This window comes from Tyto alba, unplaced genomic scaffold (assembly GCF_018691265.1).
Source record: "Tyto alba isolate M040663 unplaced genomic scaffold, T.alba_DEE_v4.0 Super-Scaffold_6, whole genome shotgun sequence".
Taxonomy (NCBI): Eukaryota; Metazoa; Chordata; class Aves; order Strigiformes; family Tytonidae; genus Tyto; species Tyto alba.
In genome coordinates, this window is record NW_024881327.1 from 46,643,421 (window position 1) to 46,665,623 (window position 22,203).

Sequence of the window (22,203 nt, forward strand, 5' to 3'; positions counted from 1 at the left end):
TGTAAAATATGCAGTTTCTTCTAGTAAGTAGAGACTCGAGGTGGTTCTGAATTTAAATTAACCTCATGAGCAATAATAAATTAAAACTATCTAGCTCAATTTTTTTCTTTATGCCATCCAGCAACTATAAGGAGCTTTATCACAATCACCAAGTACAGGGTCCTTAAAAAGCTCACAAATATCATGTCAGTACTTTTAATTTCAGGTAAGACTGAGTTCAATTTTATACTGCCACAAATAAGAATACGTTCATAAATTTAGCCCAAATACAAGATTTCTTTATTTTCATATCAAAAATAGCACTTTTTCTCTGTGGATTTTCCACCTAATTAAAGCATAAGCACTATCATTTTTCAAATCAGTAACAAAGCACACCAAATACTATAATGCATCTTGCCCTTTTATTGTATTGTATTATAGACAGACGAGTACATACAGAATAATCAATGCCATCACAACTGTAAAGTTGCAGTGTCACTCTGATCCCTTTGGGAGTCAGAGAACATCCATTTGTCATTCATTCCACCTTTTTATGGAAACAAGCTGCGTATATCAAAACTCAGCTGTGAGTAACCATTTTTCTAAACAAAAACACAGCCAAGAAAACAGTGCTTGCCAACAGAACTTTGCAAGATTCTTTAAGGTACCATCAGAATAAGCATGCACATTAACAATACAAAACCATAGACATGCTGCCCCCTGAAAAGGTGAGCTGGGCTGGAAAATTCACAGGTTCAGTGCTGGAACTCCATCTCCTGCAAAAAGCCAACTCAAAATCTGTGCATGACTTTGGTTCAAATCTAACTGGGAGTAAAGTAACCTAAGGCTGGTATTTTGCAAAGGGGTTGTGTTAAACCTATCGTTTTATCTGTAAAACAAAATACTGTCTATCAGTCAGTTACCAGTGCTACTGTGGAGTGTTATGCTACTAGAAACAATGTGTTGCTGTGTCATGCTGCTTGCTGCTTCTCTTTTATACAAACTAGGTCTTGATGACCTATAAAGATTTTTTATAGAATATTACAAAGGACAAAGCAAATTTCCTACTTGAAATGCAGGTGCAAGGAAGCTTTTCCTTTCTGAGAGTCACATGCCTTTCAAACAACTTTGGCAGAGTATATGGTAATACACTCCTTTGTGTTACTGAGTATGACTGCACACAAAACAAGGTGGCACTGGGTCACAGTTCCCTATTTCCCTGTGCCTAATGTGGTAGACAAAATAGGAGAGAAGCAGTTTGGAAACATACTGCTAGCTACCATCATAACTTACTGAGCATCCTGACAGCAAAATATCAGCTACTTATGGGAAGACAGACATATTAATAAGAATTGGTAAAATTACTTAGAAAACCACTGCTGCTGATACTTCTCCCATATTCTTGTTTGTATAAAAATTTCTAGACTGTACATAGAAGCTCTAGCTGATATACAAATTTCTATTAATTATAGTTTGGGGATGATATTTTAAGCCCTGTGAAAGAGATATTATTATCTACAAGAACATTCCACTGGGGCCATCTTCTGCTCTGCTCCCAAAACAAAGGAAGAAAGGAAAACAATGAGAAAGGATTTGCTATTCTTTTTCAAAGAGTAACAAGGTGCAATCTTCTCCACTACTAGTACTACACTGCCTAAATTGGTTTGTTCTCTCTTGTCTTACAGTGACTGCAGCAGGAATATTAATAGTATCATCAGTGTAACCCACCACTATGGACTGTAAAGCCCATGCAAGATCTATGGCCTATTTTGGAAGAACTTAAATGTTTCTCAAAATACAGTTTGCAGGGGACTCCTGAGCACACCGACATTTTGTAGGCTCTCTGCCAAAACTCTCTGTAGAGGCCAGTTTGAGTGGTTCACTCCAGTATGTGATTTGCTTAATGAAAGACACTTCTCCAGAAGATTTTGGCAGATGCAATCCGTTCAATTGCCAGGCAGCATTCATGTGATTACAAATGTTACTGATCACATTAGATACTTAATAAATCTCTCCAAAAAGATCACAGCTACTGCGTGGCTCTGAAGAAATTAAAATTGTGATACACAGATTACAGTGTTTGCTGTGCACTGGACTATTGACACAACTGGGAACAAATACCTTCCTTGGATTGCCAAGCAGTCAGTGACAACTACTAATTTCTATATAAAGCTCTGACTGATTGTTTGCAAATGTTTAGCTATGCATCACTGCAAAGTAGCTTCCTTTTCATGTTAGGGATACATTCTACCATAAATATATTAAAGAATTTGACTCCAGTAACTTTCACAGATCTATGGCAATTCACATGTGCTGTGGGGTTGGCCTGATAGTCCAAAGACAATTTTTGGCTTGAAATACCAGAAAAGCAAGATGTTATCCTTGCATAAAACCCATGAGCGAGACTTTGGCACTATTTATTCTGTTGACATTTCAGCAGATGCAATATCGCATACAGTAATGATAAAACACATCAAAGCAAAAATGATCTGAGCTGTACCTGTTTGGATAAAAATTGTTTTCCTTGTGGTGTGGCACAACTTGCACTCTGTATCTTCTTGTAATTTATTGAACAGCATTTAAAAAATGAATAAATGTCCATTGGTCAAATCTCAGTGCTCATTTCAGTGTATTGCACGAAAGCAATCACACAGGCCTCTCTTTTCTGCTCTCAGGAGGAGGGTTTCTGTCTGCAAAAAAAACATTAAATCAAAGAACTGAATATATCACTTCAGAAGAGCATATACTTGATTGGACCTAATCCCTCCACACAGCTGTAGCCAAGGTGCTTTGCTGAGTGAAAAATCATAGTTATTAATGCTGGTTTTCATCCAGAAAAAGTGATGAAATAAGTATATTCAGAACGGAGATGCATGGAGAGTATTTTTATAGTTTAAATGTTTCATTTTCACAGTTAACTTCTAGGGAGTAGTCTGTCAAAATTATTAAAGTGTCCTTTAGAAATGCTGAGGAAATTCCACTTTCAACTGCACTGCTCTTAATTCCTTTGCAGAGATTGATGGCTTCCTGTTGATGATATCTTCAGTACTGTATAATTTAATTGCACCAGACACCATGTGCTGAGAAGCCAGTTGAGCTCTCAGTTACACTGCTGTTTCTCGAGAATAACTCTGAGTTTAATCCAGCTGTCAGTCTAACCTTGTTGTCTGAAACTCATAATCTTTCAGGGCAGATCTAGACTTGAGTTTGTGGCTCCTATTTTAACCTAAGTTAATTTACTGACATTTGCCTTATTATCAAGTCCATTTGGAGCCATGCCCCCAGAACTCCATCAAAAACTTAAAAACAATTCTCTATATACATAATTTAAAGTTAATTGCTCTTGGTTTTGGAGCGCCTTAGTGGAAAAGCATTTCCAAGCATTTTCCTCTGTACCCAGGAAAAAAAATTTACTTTGGATCCTCAAATATACTTAAGTATCATTTATTTAATTGTGAGCAAATAACTTAAACCTTTTGTGGGTCCTGGTCTCACTTTTTGAGAAATAAAGGCTGAATTTCTCAAATGGCACCATCATTTCAGAAGCTGAGTCTCTTACAACACTCAAAATATGTTGGTGCAAGCAACTCACATTGGCAAGTGCAATTGTGACTGATGAACTGAACATCTCCCTGAGCATATCTTGTGACTTCCACCCTGTGGTCCCTTAAGCAGTTTGTAGACTGACTTTGAAGAATTTCTTAAGGGGAAAAAAAAGTTACCAAGCTTAAATTCACTATGAATAGGTTTCCCATCTGCACTAGAAAAACCCATTAAAAGTTGAAAACCTCTTGTTAACAAATTATCTCAAAGCTCTGGGAAGCAACAAGGTCTTCAGTCTGCTGGTGTTCCTCTGGCATGATACCTCCTAACAAATTAGAAACATCAAAGGGCTAGTTAACAAAGACGCCATTTCCAAAAGAGTAACTGGGCACTTCTACCTAGGGACCTGTTTCACCAAGCTATGCCTTGCTTGGCTAGCAGAACCTCTGTCCCCTAGTAGTTCCCACTCTCTACTCCTCATTTCTTTTTCTCAGACTTCAAGCTTTTGCAGGAAGAGGTTGTTTCAGAACTGCTTTTCCCTCCCCCCCACGGCCCTCTATCCTCTTCAACTCAGACTTTTGACATCCACCTTTGCATTAAAGAGGACTTGTTCACTTCACTTGTCTGCTTTCACTTATCATCTTCAGTGCAATGGCAGGCATTATTAAACACTGCTCCTTGCTTGTACAATGAAATCTTGGTGATTGGTGAGAGTGAATACTCTCATTGTTGGGAGCCCAACAGAAATCATAGAATCCTCTTAACATCAGACTTATTGGATTTCACCATAGTGCCAACAAGCTGCCGCTGTTACCACAAACCCTGCCTAGGCGTCAGTCATGACTATTTACTGGCAGGAAGAGCCATTCTGGGAGCACCCAGTTGTAAACTGAAAGACTATGAAAGAGAGCATCAATAATAAAATTTAATTGCTGCCCTGTCGGTACTGGTTTAGGAAGTCACTGATAGGAATAGTCCTACATGGGCCTTGCCCTTGTAACAACAAATTTCAAATCTTACGAGTTGTTGAATTAAGTTATTTGTGTGTAAAACTTGAGAAATTATAGCTGGTCAGCATGAGCCAAGCACCAGCGGCTGAGTAAGGATATGGAGGCTGTACCTTTCAGAGAATAGAAGGCCATGTGTGACATTTGTAGATCCCTGGTCACTTTAGTATCTCTGTATTATTCAATAATTTGTATTTAACCAAAGCATGTCTTCCAGAAAGGCCTTTGGAGTCTCATCCAAAGGCTGGAAAAGATGGACAGTAATATACCCTTTCTTTACTAGTAATATTAAATTCTGACTGTTGTCGAATGGTGTGTAATGTCCCAGATAACTGGTTACATTTGCTTTGGTGATGCACTGTTCCTATACTCATTGTTCTGTAATACTGAGGGCTGTCTGAAACAGTGCCTTGGCATCTCAGGCCTGTGCAGGTCCTCACAGAAACAGAAGCTTATTTTGCGGTGCTCTGGGACCAGTTTCTCCCTTTATATTCTGCCTCACCTCTTACAGGACAGCATTGCTCTCTGGTGGGTTGTATTCTCACTCCACTCTTCAAATAGGATAGCCAACACAGATACATCTAAATATCTCTGTAAGTGGGATTAAGCAGTGGAGCTGGCTCTATTGCATTCAAAAAAAGTCTTCTTGGTGCAGCTTAGACAGAAATTTAGCACCTTCTTTAACTTCACATGTACAGCCTGGTGACAGTATAAGAATCAACACAGCTGTGATTGCACATGGCCTTACCATGCCATGCATAGGTACAAAACATTTCAGCTGAACCTAATCCAAACAGGTGAGACCCTGCTGTGCACCAGAACAGTGGCTGGAGGTAAAGTCCCTCTATTCACAGTCTGATACTTAACAGTTATTCAGTTATTATGCTAGTGCATGGGAAACTTTTGCAATGTAGCCCACACTACACTCACAGCTCTGCCTTAATCAGTTTGCTATTGATAGCTCAAGAAAGCTAAAGGCACTCCAACCATATTGTGTAGGGTCCTACATGATTGCCCAAGGTCACAAGAAACCAAAGGCAAAGCAACATAATTGCCCTTTTGTATTATAGTTTGAGACACATAATTGATTTACATCTCTGGTTGACTCTGCTGTGAATGACAATTTGAGTGGAGCATGACTTTAGAGGAGCAATGAACCCTTCTCACCTATCGACAGAGACAGCACTGGCCATGGGCACTGAGTAGGCACCTAAAGGAACTGGGAGATGTGGCTGTGATCTGGTTTCACTCACAACAAGTTGCTTTACTGTCATGTTGCCAGTTAATGGAGCTGCTAGGGAAGGACAGGTAGGACAAGACATACACGGAGGAGGCTTTGTTAGAGGTGAGAAACTTCCCACCTCTTTCAAACTTCAGACAGCATGGGAACCACTGTGGTAAGTCCTACCCCAGTCAGTGTTTGTGTATTTTTATGAAACCACATACATATGCATTGCTAAAATCAGGGCATTTAACACATTAATTTTTTGTTCATTGGGACCTCTGCAGCACAAGACCAGCATGTAAAGCTGCAAAATATCCTGTGTGCTGTGATAACTACTTGAACAAATGCGCTTCCCCCTTTTTCACAAAGCATCAACCCATAAGCAAGGAATATATATGCTTCTCTTTACTCTCTGCCAGCCCTGCCTGCCACCTTCATGCTTTCCAGTTCACTTTCTGCTCCTACCCAGTGAATAGTCAGTCCACTGCTCAGCAGTAATGCTGTGAGATAAAGAGTACATCATCTTTCTTGTTCTTCTCTCCCTGCATACATCTTCTTTCCTTCTCTATTTGATGCTGGGACTGTCTGGGGTAATTCTTTAGCCTGTTACACAAGAAGTCAGGCTAGATTATCTCTAATGAACCTCTCCAGCCTGTGAAAAAATAATCTGTACTTGATACAATCCTATTTGCTGAAATGGAAGTGAGTCAGCAGAGATGTCTCGACTGTTGCACACAGACAGGCAGACCTGGGCACTTGGAGATAAAGGCTAACTAAAAGCATTTCTATAGAAACACATACCCGTGTGTCTAGATTATATGCCGTTTTCTTTAAATCCTGCAACGCCCTCTGCATGAACTCAAACGCATGGCAGTCAACGCAGGGACGACCTGGAAAAAGGTACAGAAGACATCGCTGTCACAGCATGAAATTCGGAGGGTAGCAGTACAGAGGGGGACACCTTGTAATCAGGAGAAAACCCTTTTCACACACCTGCACGTGTACAAAGAAAGGGCTGCCTGTAGAGAGGGCTGTTATCTACTCTTGTGCAAATGTGTGAGGACAAGCAAAAGCACAAGAGCATTTTGCTCTGTGTGTTTTTTTTCTGAACGTAACCCAGGCTCGATTCTGCCCAGTACTGCGTGCCCTCAGTCCCCAGCCTTTCCCTTTAAAATTGAAATTCTCAACCCTCCTCAGACATGGGTTAATTCTCAACTGATACACTGAAAATAGCAGTTTGCAGTGGTTCAGAAATCAGACAGGCAGGTCTGTTTTTACATGAGCTCTTACAGACCAGCTTGGCAAGGGACAGTGCCAGATCTCTATTTGCTTCCTTTCACCTGATGCTGTATTTTTTCTCTGCCAGGAATGCAAAGCATCCCACTGGCTCTGCAGCTGGTGCCAGTGTGTGCGCACAGAGGGGCAGGGCAGGGAAAAGGCAGAAAAGAGGAGGAGGAAGGGACTTGACAACAACTAAAATGGCTCACTTGTAGACTTGGTCATTTCTGCTCTGCCAGGATTCACCCTGCACTAGCCTTGGGCCCTTTTGTTCAGTCACAGACTTAACGAAGTGTGGGTTTTCAGGAGAAGAAAATGCAGATACTGGAGGTGATGCTGGGGAAATGGGGAGAGAGGACATTTTACATCCATCACAAAGCCCCCATGTTGGGGGGGGGGTTAAAATCCTCGTCCCCAGGCAGTCACTTGTGCTGTTCTGACAAAGCAAATCGGGTGCAAAGCTGCTGCTGAGGTAGTTGGGGATCTGCCTAGTGCCAGAGAGCTGCCATGCAGCACTGCAGCACCCCACGCCTGGCACCCTGCTGCCAACACGGACTTCTGAGTTGGACCTGACAGAAGGGAGCAGCCAGAGAGCTTCTCGGTCCCCAGCAAGCCTCTTAAGGGCTTTGACATGCTGAGGAGGTGTTTCTCTTCAATCTATCCTCCTCCAGCTCCCCTCCGCACAGCTGACATCTCAGGGAGACCCAGGGATCAAGCCAGGGTTTTAATTCCAGGGATGTGGAGAGATGCAAAGTCCCCACCTCTATAAGAACAACATCACTCACAAAGACTCTCCAGGCCTGAGAGGACTAGTGACAGGATGGTTTTGAGCACATTTTAAAGACATTCAACTCCCTCTTGTTTTCAGTATTTCAGTAATTTAATTGTTTTCACTTTAGATCGTGGAGCAGAGCCCTTAAAAAGAGCCCACATACTCAGTCTGCTGTCAGCAAATCCATCATTCACTTGATGCCGTGGCCTGCTCCCTCCCCTTTCTGTGGTCTTCTCAGAAAGCACCCTGATCTGGCTCCACCTTGGTGAAGTGCTGCATACCCTGAAATGCTTGTCACTAAGGTGTTCTCAAAATCAGAATCTGATAGAGAAAAAGGAGACTGGGTCATAAATGAATGTTTCCTGCTCCGACAGTGTGGAGAAGGCACCTCTGATGAGAGCCATGAATTCCACAGTCAATCACTGCCTGCCACCCAGGAAGTCTTCCCAGGCCCCCATGGCTGTGTGGGGTCATTCACTAGTATTTATGTCAGCCAAGTGCTCCTATGTGGCCAGGGAGGTACTAGTGAATGGCACAGCCATGCCAAGTGGTTACTACACTTCTGTCACCTCTGTGAAAGCACCTGCCGTGACATCAAAGTAGCTTCTGCAGGAAAATGGCGTCCACGTGAACTCATCTTGTGGCAATGAGTTCCACAGATCAGCTATTTGCTGGGTAAACAAAATGCCATTCCTGTTTGTTCTGAAGTTAACATCTGCTGCTATCATTTCCTGCCTCTAATTTTTGCACTGGAAGAGACAGTTATTAAATATTCACCATCTTTGTCCCACTTATGACTTTGCTGCTCTCCATCATTCCCTGCTCTGGTGCCTCCTTTCCAGACTGAAGAACTGGGCTGGTAAAATGGTCTATCTAGCTGGACTTAATCTCTCTTCATGCTCACAAGATTTTCAGTAGGATGCCCATGGACATTTCCCCAAAGTAATGATGTCTAAGGGTCTGTTTTCACAAAGGTTTTAAACAAATCTAAATATGTGCTGTTGCCAGTAGGAGCAAACCCACCCTGCTTTCTGTCCTTAGCTACGTGTTCCCACACCTTTCCTTGCTCACAGCAGGAGTGACTATGCAGCTGCTTGGTCAGCTGGATCACTGATATTTTTTTCTCCAGATCAGATCCTGAATGCCCAAGTTCTGAGGTCAGAGCAAGAAACAGAGAAAGAACAGGAGGTCAGGTTATGGGGAGGAGAAGGGCAGAGGCAGCATAGGTTTACATCAGCTTAAAGCAATCATGAAACCAAACCTTAAGTCACATCATCGCAAAGTACAGCACAGTGCTATTAATTCCTTGCTGACAGCTGGGAACAGACTATCATTCATAGGGAGACTTAACAGGTTTGTGGATTAACATAATGAGAATTATCAAGAGTCAACTATAATTCTTTAAATGGGTCCTGTCAGCACGAAGGCTGTATGTTTCTTTGTGTGTTTGGGGAGAAGTGGGGGAGGAGATCTTAAAATATGCTTCTTGGCTTCTTCTTGGTGAAAAACTGGAACTGAAACCCCTGTGGAAGTCTAATTTACTTTCCCTCGCATGCACATGGTGTTTACTCTTTGCATTTCATGCACCTTGGCTAATGAAAACAGACAGACCAGCTTCTGTTCAAATTCCACATTTCAGCTTTCACAGTGGGTGATCTGGGCTATAAATGCAATGTGAGGTTGGGGAAATGACTTAATTTTTTTAGTGGGTTGCACTGAACTTTAAAGAAAATAATCTGCAAACACTAGTAACACCACTTCATACTTGAGCACTCTTTTGCATATGCAAAGTGCTGTGTATAAAGTATAAGGACATGATTAATCACTGCTAATTAGTATTATTCATTAAAAGCTGGGCCTGGCTCTCTGGCTGGCAGAAAGTAAGACAAGTGGAGAGCAGGTGATGGTACCCCAAAAGCCAGATATCAGTGCCACACACAGGGCAGGATCTCTGCAATGCTAAGAAGAACTCTGCCTCATGCTTCTCTCCTGTGACTCCTGCACCTCCCACACTTGCAGGAGAGCATTGCTGCCCCGCTCCTGCTCGTGGTGCTGCAGGAGGGACACATTTCTCCCACCAAGTGGGAGAGAGAGGCTGCAGTGCTGTGTGGTCCATGAGGGATTGTTCCTCCTCAAGGCATGTTTCCAGTCCCACGTCGCACACTTGGGAACAGAGAAAAGCATCAAGCACCACACTGGTCTGCCCTGCAGGACACTTAGTATGGTCCATGTACATCATATATCCCTCTCAAGAACGTGCACTAGAGCCCCTTTTGTCTCCTTGGGTCATTCAGTATCCCACAACCACCAGTTTACCTGGGCTGAGAGTATGGACTTAAGTGCCAGCAATAGGGAAGGTGTGGCACATGTGCTCCAGTAGCGCTACCCCCAGAATGGGTCAGTGCCCAGGAGGATCAACTCCATGATGAGAAATAGCCAGTGGAGCTGACATCAAGCAGGAAAAGATCCAGAAATATCTGTACTAGATCACATCAAAGATCTGCCTGGCACAGTGTCCTATCTCCCATGAGCTACATCTCTTGTAGGACATTAAATGTGTCTAAGAGCATTCCCAAGGTTTGAGGGCAGCTGGCACGACACAGCCTATCTCTGGAACAGTAAACAGTGTCTTCCAGACAGGCAATTGGCCTCCTTCCATGGACAAAAGTGTGCCAGGGACCATCCTAGCAGGTTATTTGTACTGTCATGTCTCCATGCCAGGGAACACCCATGGGCACTGGTTATAGACGTGACCTTCATGGCCAACAATGGACGTCCATGAAAGAGCACAAGAACAGGGCAAGCATGGAGGGATGTGTCCCCAAAGACAGTCCCAGACCTCAGGAATATGCTGAGGCAGCTCCTGAGCCAGAAGAACTGCTGCTGTATCTAACAGCCCTTTCTAAGGTTTTTTTTCCTTAAATTTACCCAATCAGTTCTGCAATCATATGCAAACGCTTAGCATCCAGTGTCCTAAGGGAGAAGTTCCACAGGTTAACTAGCAGGATGAGCCCAGATGGTCAAAGGAAAGTACCTGGAGCACTAGCAGCTATGCAGCACTCCCTCAACAAGTGGCTGATTAGGAGCATCTCAAATTCCTTGTTGCTTTAAAACTCTGTCCCTGAAGCAGTACAAAACAATTTACAATTCATGACCAGCTGAGAGTCTTCCTCCTGGCCCGGTCTCAGGCATAAATACCATAATGCATTTGTAGCAATGCTACCAGCCTCCATTACTCAGGACAGAGCAGCATGTCTCTGCAGAAACACTGGTCACAGAAATGCTCTGACCTGCCCTTCGTTCCCCACTCTCACCTGCAGGAGTAAGACAAGATGATGAATCTTCCTTAAGGGTTCTTCAGGGGACTCGGTAGCCTGCCCAGAGGATATCAAAAAGATAACTCCTTGAGACTGGGGTCAGAGATCCTGGCCAAGAGTTTTGTTCCACAGATAAAATGGGAGTTTCCACTACACAAGCAGAACAAGGAACCACTATATACTCTTTTTCCAAAAATGTGTTAACTTGCCTCTGCTAACATAGACACATAAAGGGCATATATACATTATTTTTCAAGCATGATTTTCTCCTTGAGGAGACAAAATGGACTACTTGTCACAAAACTTATTAAAATTAATTAATGCCCAGAAAAGAGACACACAAAATAGAGATGAAGTCTGTTTTAGAACAGACCAAAACCTAGCACTAATAAAAAAATAAGAGAATGGAAAAAGAAGGGAACTTAGCATGTAAGTCCTGTAGAGACAAATACACATAGGTGTATTTGAAAACTAGTAATGAAAATAGGAGAATACAATGCAGTGACTAAATCAGGTCTTGTATTAAATATTTTGATAGTCATGTAAAAAGATAGCTGTGATACAAAGTAAGTATGACTAAGAACCAGAGATTGGTTTGTATAGTGTTACCTTTTTTTTTTTTTTTCTCCCAGAGGATATTTTAAGCTTCTGATGAGTGGCTACTTCCCACTTGCTGTCACCAAAACACCCTGAGAACATTGACTCCATCCCCTAATATCTTGGAACTATTGCCTCATTTTGGAGCTGATAAAGTTTAAACAGGGATTTGCTCAAAATGACAGAGGAAGGTAATATAGAGGTGTGATACAAATTCAAGAGCTCCCAGCTCCATGGTGTGTTCAAGCCAGTCTCTCATATTTTAGGTTTGCAGAACAGCAGCAGGATTTCAGAAATCTATGTGGTTTATAAATACACTCTTTGGGTCAACTTCCCCTGTGTCAATCTGTAGTAGTTACAATAAAGTTGAACTTGACCTATTGTTCCAACCAAATACTAAAATAAGCAAAATGCAGTGCCCTAGCAGAAATAAATACAAATTTTCCTCTAACAATATCCAGACTAGCAAAGATGTGGCAAATCTGGAAACGAAACTCTCAAGAAGCAGATCTAAAAGACCTACAACCAAAGAGCTTTAAAACAAGCTCCAATGAAAATTACAGTATGCAGTTAGTATTTTTCCTAAATAACCACTAATCCTTTGCCTACTTGCTGTTTTTATAAGCGTTGTTGCCTGCTGTTTTTAGAAGCGCTGTTTTCATGTGCTTAGCTGACAACAAATTCATCATTTCTCCCTCGCTAATCGGGCAATGCAACGTTCCCCCGGAGCTCAAGGTCTGTGTGGCTGCTGTGGGTAAGTGGGGGGAAGCAAGCGGGACGCGGTGCAGCGGGAGGGCATGGGTGCGCTCCGCAGGTACGTACTTTCTGCAGGAATGATGCTCCCGGAGTCCTGGCCAGCCCCCACAAGCCTCACGCTTAGCAGGCCGACCACCGAGATGAACGGGATCGCCACACGCATCATGCTCCAGACAGATGGCAACGCCATTCCTCTCATCAATAATTCAAGCTATCTTCCCTGCCTGAAATGAGGAGAAAGAGTGAGAATCAGCAGTTTGCTTCCACAAAGAAGTGGATGAGACGTGATAAGCACAGACCCACATGCACACTCAAACTCACATGCACACACCACTGCAGCAACACGCCACGGGCTTGCGATGCACCCCAGGGACCAGTTTGCCAAGTACCTGATCTTTCTCTTCGCCTGTGTTGCCAGACCCAGAGCAGCTGTAGCAAGCAGGCGAGGCTCCAGCAGCCACTCTGAGCATGCGTCCCCTCTGCATCCCCCTTCCCCGATTAGGGTCATTGCCATGGAGATTTGCTATAGCAACACTAAAAAATTGGAGCTGCCAAGTGCAGAAGATTTAAAGGGACCACGATGTGGTGCATGGTCACCGCTGTACTCCTCTTCCACCTCTGCTCCTCAGAGGCCTTGTCCTCTCCTGGGCAAACACTGGCTGCTGCCAACCATATAAGAGGCAATTATGTCTTAGGCAATTTTTCTATTTGTTGCTTTTATTCCCAAAGGGACTGAAATACGCAGCTCCCATCCCTTGCTTTAGCTGTAACTCACTTAAAGTGAGATTCTGTTCTGGGAGGTTTCAGATGAGATGAAAACTCAGAAGTTTACTCAGAAAAATAAAAATGCAGGGCCTGCTGATGGCACCCTGTACTTTGGGGAAGACTTCACATGGGCTTCCTTTAACTACACGGAAGCCTTGTGGACAACAGAAACAGTGGCACATGAAACAACCATGTTCTGTGTCCTGACAAAGCTCAAGCAGGAGCCCTCCTGGATAGGGGCTCTCTGTAAGTACCTGGCTGAAATCAGACATTCAGAAAGTGGAGGTGATACCTTTTGGAAAAGAGAGAGAGACGCTCTCAATACCTGTTTGCCCCAGAGTGTGGTTAAAGGCTCATCTTGCAATCAATCTGTTCAATTCATGACTTTGTCCTTCTCTCATGGGAGGACACTCTACCTCCAGGCTGTGGAGGTATCAGCTTTCCCAGGCTGAGACACAATTTATCCCTGGCTTTCTCCAGCCCTAGGAACTGTCACCAGCAATGTACTCTGATTCTGTTTTACTTGTTCCTGTGGATTTCTCAGAATTACCTCTTACATCCCTCATTTCAATGCTTATCCTTTTGGACCAGGTTAGTTTAAAAGTCATCTCAAAGGGCTCCATGCTCTTGACCACTCTCTAGCAAAGTCGAATTGGCTTGTGCATGCAAGAGAGGACTTTGCAGGGGCGCAGCCCAGATCTGTGGAAGCAATTCCTACAAGAATGACACATTAAGAAAATTTTTAGCCCAGAGTGCAACCGAAACTCAACTTTCCTTGCATGGAAGGTTCAAATGAAGGTCTTAGTCAGTGAGGTCTTTAGAAGGTGAGTCAGGGCACATGTGTGCACCAAAATAGCTCTTTATGAAAAGCTGATACTCCTAATCCAGGCTCTGAAGCCGGATGCCTGAAGTGAGGTTGTGTGAGATCGCTCAGTTTAACATTGTTTGTCTCTTCACAGGCCTCAGATGCCTGTTAAAGGAGCAGCTCCATAAGAGCCAGGATACAATGGAACAACATTGTACAGTTTGACTATACACTCATCTAGAGCTGGTCACATAGTCTAGCCCTGATCTGCAGTTTTAAATAACACCAAATGGAAATTCTGGCACAAAATCCAAACCTTATACTTCCATTCACCCCGGCATATGTGTTTCTTGCGCATACCCTCATTATGGTCCCACGGCCATATCTTACTTTTCATACATGATCTTCAAGAAAAGGAGAGAAAGGAATTGCCTACAGATGCAATAAACCTTGATAAGGTAGAAAGCACTGTTTGTTCTAATATTTTTTCAAGGTATCAATATAGACTTTTCTAAAATTGTAACTATTTTGTAAAATCTTTGTCATAATTGCTTGGTCTTTTCAGCAGGTAGGTAGAACAAGAAGTACAACCCACAATGAGGTAAAGAAAGGAATTTGACATCTCAGGGAGGAAGGGCAACCACAGAAGTAAGCAGAGGTCTTACCCATCTTAAAAAACTGCAGAAGTATAAAAGGAGATCAGAACTGAGAACTTGGCAAGATTTGGAACAAAGAAAAGCTGAAGGTCCTGAAATATGTCATTCCCAGGATACCAAGACTCAAATGATACCTACACATGGTTGAGCGATATGCATAGTTGTATAAGGATCCAGTAAAGCTTCTCTGTGAGAGGATGGACTGTCTTTGTCTTGGTTTCTGACTGCTCAGCCACCCACTATCCAAACTTAACACAGTGATAGCACCACAGAAGGAGTCCTTGATGATTTGGACTACTGCCATCCAGACGGTACAATACAACTGAACTTGCTCCCGCTTGTGACAGTGGGGGGGGGGATCTGCAGTAGGACACTCTCTAACCACCATCTAATGGGGTTGAAGGTTTTATTTCTGTGTTACAGCATACTACTAGGCTTAAAATAATGTCCTTTTTTTTAATTGCTTGGTGCCAATATAAAACAATCACACATTGCACTTGCAGAATCAGGCCAATTTTTGTGTCAAATGCCATGATCTTTAAGCAGGTGAAAAATGTTCCCAACTCTTCTTGCTAACAGAACCATGTGGTCCAAGATGCCGTTCTCAATTCACACGGAACAGGAGCCAGGCTGCATGGAAAAGTTCCAGAAATCTGTGTTGTTCTATCACCTCCAGCAAAGCTGAAGAAGAGAGAAGCATGAAAGCACTTGCATGACTTGCTTTGCTATTACATTCACAATTGCCTACCACTATGACTAAGGGATACCAGTACTAAATTTACTTTGAATGATGAGAAAATTCCAAGAGATTCATAGGAGTCCATTTGCTGCCTGAAGAATGTCATAGTGAATCCCAGAGGGCTGATGGAAATATTTATACTTTGTTTTCTTTTTCTACAGAGAATCCATACCTAATTATCATTTGTTAACAAAAGAACAGTTTCCTCCAAAATAATCAGAAACATCTAGACATTTGTTGGGAAGATGATTAGATAGGGTAGGCTTCTGGCAGCTCCCTCAGAAAGTTTCTTATTGGTGCCTGTTACAGGTATCGAAAGTTACATCTTTGCAGTGAAGGAAGCAAATGTGTATACCTAGTTAAAATCACTAACATAAAAGGCCTGAGTAAAATATGTGTGCACAAAAGGAAGGTGGGGGAAAGGTTCTAATTTTAGAACTGCATTATTATAGTCATGGGCACACATGCAAATAGGATGGTTAATCCCAGTCTAATATGAAGTGCTAAATCATTGCCTGCTAACATGACTATAAGCCCTTTGTTGAACTCAAACAGAAGAAGAAAGCACAGAGACTGAAGAATCTGCATCTGGTTACTATTACTTGAATAATAGAGTGGCAAAAGAATACAGGCATAACCCCAGAAAAGCAAATAGTGAGAAACATGAAGAATAGCAAGAAGGAGTTCTTTAAATGCACGGGGAGTAAGGAAGACAAAACCAAGTGAAGAGTTGTTCTCTGCTCAGAAGAAGGGGAAAGTTAATCAAGTTGATGCCTAGAAAGTGGTACAGGGCTTAGCATCTATTTTATCAAGCAACCAAAATAAGGTGAACTAGTGAGAAGGAAGCTAACATAACTAATACCAGTGAACATGTTTTAGGTAAGAACATTAGCAGAAATTTGCTTTGGTTACATATGCTTGTAGGTTTGTGCCAGGTCACTTTGCTGTGTTTCAATCTGCCTAGAACTCTCTTTTTACTCAGGGCTGTCACTAGACCTACATCAGGATGTTTAAAGAAGAAACTAAAACAACCACCATCAGCAATTATTGCTGAGTATTCAAGGAAGATATGAGTTATACCAGACATGGGAAAGGGTAAATGCAGTGACTATCTTTAAAAAGGGGAAGAGAAACTGGAAAATGACACACAAACCAGTTTACCGTCAATCCCTGAGAATGTTTTAGAAGCAATAATCCCACCAACAGTTTGTAAGCATTTGGAAAACAAGAACTGGAGTTGCAAATAAGAGGTATTCGTCAAGAATCAAGTCAAACCAGTTTAGTTTCCACCTGTGACATGGTAACAGGCCTTGCAGGTAGGGAAAGCCAAATTTATCAACTTCAGGAAGATTTCTGATGCTGTGTCACACAACTTTGTCAGAAGCAAACTAAGGAAACTGTCTGAGGCCAGCAAAAGAGGCTGGGTCACTGCTGAGAGTTAGCAATGGGTCACTGTCACCAACGAAAGATGCCACATCAGGTCTGCAGAGATTCACTTAATTCCAGGGTTATTCAGCATTTCATTTGTCAGCTGGATAATGAATAAGCAAAGTGGCTATTTAAGATTTAACATCAGCCTGGAGATTATAAGCAATGTTGGGTGAGAGGACTAGAATTCTAAATCATACAGACAAGTTGGGAAAAAGGGTCTAAAACCAAAATAAAATTCTATAAGGATGAGAACAAGGTGCTACATTTAATCAGGAATAATCAACAGCTCATATTTAGAATGGGAAACAGCAGGTTAAGTGGCACTTCAGTGGAGCTAGGGAGTCACGATCTGAAATCAGTCTATAATATTCTGTCACTGCCAAAAAATTGCAGTTGTCCTGGGATATACAAAAAATAGTGCAAGACCTTAGACTGACTTCATCAGAAGGTCTGAGTTGCAGTACTGCATCTAGTTTGGTCACTGAAATACTAGGAACTAGCAGAGACACCAACAGCAGCAGAAACAACTAGAAATTTAAATTGCATCAAGGAGGCACCACCAAAGCCCTTGGAAAACTTCTTAATAACAGGGATGGCACTGGGATGGATTGCCTGTGAAAGACAGGGGGATATTTAAGCCTGTAAATATAAATTAGACATAATTTGGGAACAGCATTGGGATTGTTGGCCCTCCATAAAGACAAGCAGTGGACTGGGTGATTTCTTATGTATACCTTTCCCTTCCTGTTTTTTGTGATTCTATGATTACGAGAATAATTTTGCATCCCAGGCAGTCACTTCCAAGCTCTCTGTGTTGTAATTCCAGCATAAACACAGACACCCCTGGGAGAAATGCATTGCCTTTGACCAGCATCTGCAATTCAGACTAATTATTTCTCCTTCCTCAGTTATCAGAGCAAAGGCAATGTTCTTCTGGTCTAAGCAAGTTTGATGGCTAAAGAACATTCCCAATCAGAGACATCTGGTTGCAGGGCAGCTGCCTGGGCCCACAGCTTCTTAATCCTCCTTTAAATAATTATTTCACAGTCTTATAGATTAATTGAGAGGTGAGATGCTGGTGCTCTGTAGATGTTTCAGCCCGTAAACAGAATAAATTGTATTGTCTTTTTTTTCTGGCCGCCATCTCAGGCCCTGAGAAGGACTGAAAATTAAAGCACCCTATGCTGAGCTTGTCCCTCATGCCATGAGATAATGATTCACCTTTGCTTGATGGCTCAGTATATTCTTTAAACATTAAGTCAGAAGTTTGGTGGGGGAAAAAAGTGTCCCTCATGAAATTACAAATTTGTTCTTGGCATTGTCACTTTACAAGTTCCCCATCTGAAAACTTCCCGGAAAACTCTTCAAGAATCCAACCACAAGCTGAACCTTGGGCAGACTATGAGGCTTTGAGACACTGCAGCTGTTCCAATGAAGTCCTCATGACAATGCAAAACAGGGACGTGGCTACAAATGGGTAGTGTGATAGAACCTTAGCACCAAGATCCTTTAATGCAGGAGCTAGTCAACTCCAAGAGGCCTCTTTCACCACAATGTAAGATGCGGGAAAGCACACAGTCTTGATCAGTTCTCCAAAAATCAACTGAGGCCAAGTGTGACAAGCATCTTTAAACACCTTCTAAAGCCTAGAATGGTTTCTGTTAGACAGGAGGGGCTGCTGTCAAGCTATTGTGAAATGAAGGTCAGTTCAGGCTTCTGGTTCCAAGAAAATGTAAGAACCACTGTTTGCACTGGACTGGTGGAAATCCAGCAACCGATCACTGTGCCGGACATGGGCTAAATTTACAGCCTAGGCAAGGATTGTGTACTGTTTGTGTACTCTCAGACTGAATGTTGCTGACAGCAAAGCTGAGCTATTTGCCTTGCTACTGCCAGTCTTATCCCTGTCTAAGAAGATAAAAGCATGCAATTTTTTACTTGCTAGAGAACTGCGTGCAAAACTCCCTTCTGAATTCACGTGTTCTGAGTGCAGTTGATGTTCAGGAAGAACGTCATGGTTGTTTTTTTAAGTGCTGGGATTCTGTGACTACTAAAACCAGAGTAACAAAAGGCACAGGCAGTTCTCTGCACAGGCTATATGTGCATACAGGAAAGCGAGGTGAGGAGATTTCATTTTATTTTAGAAAAGCTATTGACTTCCAGGACATGGTTCAACCTTCCATAAGTAAAATACAATTTGATTTTACATTGTATTTAAAACAAACCATACTTTAAATGTGCAATATACCAGCTGTCAGAAGGCATTTAAACACTGTTCAGTTCCCACTTCAATGCAAGACTGCATTAGTTATATTCAGTGCTGTTGGCTGAAACCAGATACTTTTCACAAGCTGGATACTTTATTACAGGGTATATATAGTCCAGGTTGAATGCAAGAGCTGCTTAGGCAAGGAACCGTGTGTGTTTAATTTACTGCATGGATGAAATTCTGTTCTTTAACTGGGAAAAAGAAATAACCCACATTGCCCAGAGCTTTGAAAGTCAATTTACAGCACTAAAGATGGCCTCCAATGAAAGTCTTGACTATAAGCATTCACAAATGCTGGAAGTCAATAGCTTTCTAAAATAAAATGCTGGTAACTTTGATTTCAATCCCAGAGATTGTGCCTCTCCGCAGCCCCTATATTAAACTGAAAAGTTTCAGAGTGAAACTGTGGTCATCTTTTTAGATTGTGGTCAAGAGCTGAATAGCTTTACCTCACTACACCTGGTATCACTAGGAACTTCAAAGTCTGTTGGGATTTATGCAAAGAAAAAGGCTACATTGCACCAGGATCAAAAGCCACAAAAAAAGTACAGATTTTGTCAGTATTGTTTGCCTAAATGAACATTGTTTTGCTCAAAAGTTAGTCATGATTTAACATTAAAGTGTACTTTATGTTAGTAGATCTTTCCACTAATTTGGACTAGACACCATTCTGTTATACAGAAAAGCCCCTTAGATAATAAAAATGTCATGCAGTAACTGTTCTTCGCACTTAAAGCTAAATAGAAGCTGTGTTTTGTCTCTGTTTTCTCTAACAACACAAGACCCTAAGTGCTGTAATGCAACAATTGATATTTAGAGCAGAAAAATTCCAGTGATGCAACTCCTTCATTTCTATGTCAGTGGTACCTACTGGCTTTTGCATAGCCAAATATTTTATGGAGTTTAGGAATAAAACAAAGTAATAGGGTAAAAATGAAGTTCTAATATTTTTTCTAAAATTAATGAAAATAGCATCAATGCTTAGAAAACATCTAAGAATTATATGTAGTTCAGGGCTGAGGCTGCTCTTCTGTTTGCCTGAGCATCAACATTGTTCAGCACAGCTATTAATGCACACACATGGAATATTCAGTTCCCCCCAGCCCAAAACAAGAAGCTGAACTCTGGCCTCCCTTGAAACCTGCATCCCACTTGCACTATGGAACAGTTTAACTTGCATCACCCGTCAGCAGTCTTTCCAGTTAATTTGGACTCTCAAGGAAGAGTGAACCTATATAAAGAATAGTGAGAGAGTTGTCAGTCCTGTTCCATTTTCAGACTATTTACAAAGAGAATAAGCTATAGTTTTGTCACGTAAATGACCAGAAAAGTGCAGTATCACTTACTGTGATTTAAACAGCAAAAAGTGCTCAAGGCTAATGAAGGCAAGCTGATATGTTAGTAGGTTTTCAGCAAGTGCATGGTTCAGAACAGAAATCAAATGATGACAGCCTTGACTATAAGGAAATAAAAGTGTAGGCAGACCAATGTAAGACATAGAATATATGCAGATATTTGCATTTCCTTTCTCATGGCATCCATGCCTGGAACTCTTTTTCTTATGTTTTAAGCCACTTTTTAAAATTTAGGAGCTTAGAGGCCTTGAAAATACCATCTCTGCCACTCCCCATCTCTACAAAGATACAGTCAGAACAACAAGCTGGAGCTAGAAGGTTAAGTAATATCTACATGGAGATTAAACTGCAAACCTATGCATAAAAACAAATACTATGCTTGAAACTAGAGCAACAAGCCAGCATAATCTACATTGTGATTTTTATTTCATAAGTGCACAGCACCTGAAGGTGTGATGGACACCTTCCAGTGCTATTGACATAACTTCTCTGCCCCAGACAGCTTTCAGTGCAGTCACAAAGCAAGAGACAGCCACATAATGTAGTACAGGGAATAAAACAGGACAAGGTATACAGCGAGGAGGATGCATCATGTTCTGATGGCCCTATTAAATACATATGAAACAACAGTTTGGATTTAGCAGGGACATTGGGATTTTGAGGAGGAAAAACGCACTTCTTGGAGGCACGGCAAAAGTTTTAAGTATGATGGGAAGAGAAAGTCTGTTTGAACTAATGCTTTCCATTTTTCATGTTACAAATGTCAGGCTTTCAGAGGGCAGAGAAAATACTGTATGTGTAGATAAAGAGGGACAAGAGGCAAAACAGTGCCAGAGCCATCAAAGACGTGGGACCATAAGTCTGGAAGAGATTTCCCAGCTCTGCAGCACAACCACAGCAACATACAATCACTTTCAGACATTTTTCACGTGTACAGGTGTTTGCTATTCATGAGTGCATTGTTGCAAGATTTCTTTATGGCACAGGAGAGATGATCTGCATATCCAATGGTCAGCACAAAGGGTAACTAGGACAGTGGCTTGAGCAAAAAGCCAAGACAGAAGCAGAAGAATGGCCACAGGCCAAGGAGTGAAACCTAGACAGGTCTGGGCTTGTAAACTATGTAGGAGACCCTGATATCTGAGTAATTATATAGCTCCTTCCTGGTAGTAGGCAAGTGTTTTGCAGTACCATTTCTGTCCCTTCAAAAAGGAGCCCTTACTCCTCCCTTTAGAGTGGTCTCTGCAACTTACTGGGCTGCAGAAGCAGGGCCACTGGCCTGCTAAATGGTCTCCAGTCCTTGGGCAGTGGGGAAACCCAGAACCTCAAGACTTTCTAAAAGTGTTTGTTTCTAAGGGATAAAAAGGAGTGGCTCTCTGGAGCCCAGGGAAGTTTGCTGTATGAATTTGGAAAGAGGCTTATTTCTACACATAAGAACAACTACACCAGATCACAGTAAAGATCCTTCTGAGGCCAGTATCTCATCCTTGGCACTGACCAGTAAGAAATGGGTAGGGAAAAATACAAAACCCAGGTTAACTACAATGTCTTCCTACAATACTGCTAACTTGTAGCAACTTGTGGTTCAGGGACCTTGGTGTTTTTATATTTAACAGTTTGCAATTGGATTTTCAGGCATGAGTCTAAACAGCTGCTTTTTAAACCCACGTAAATTTTTAGCATCAACAACATCCTGCAATGAGGACTTC

The 22,203-nt window shown here is 42.0% G+C and overlaps 1 protein-coding gene across 3 annotated transcripts; it reads right to left on the reverse strand.

Moving 5' to 3' along the window:
• Positions 1-379: 379 nt before the first annotated feature.
• Positions 380-16,095, reverse strand: CUNH4orf48 (chromosome unknown C4orf48 homolog). 3 transcript variants are annotated; one of them, XM_009969386.3, is made up of 4 exons: positions 13,790-16,095; positions 12,541-12,698; positions 6,556-6,644; positions 380-2,669 (listed from the first exon to the last, which is right to left on the reverse strand). In XM_009969386.3, exons 2-4 carry the CDS (start codon positions 12,671-12,673, stop codon positions 2,604-2,606), a joined length of 288 nt encoding a protein of 95 aa, XP_009967688.3. In that variant the 5' UTR covers positions 12,674-12,698; positions 13,790-16,095; the 3' UTR covers positions 380-2,603. The 3 variants fall into 3 exon arrangements, with proteins under 3 accessions (XP_009967688.3, XP_032843253.2, XP_032843254.2); XM_032987362.2 differs by lacking the exon at positions 13,790-16,095 and adding an exon at positions 12,864-13,746; XM_032987363.2 differs by lacking the exon at positions 13,790-16,095 and adding an exon at positions 12,796-12,879.
• Between the last annotated feature and the right edge of the window lie 6,108 nt (positions 16,096-22,203).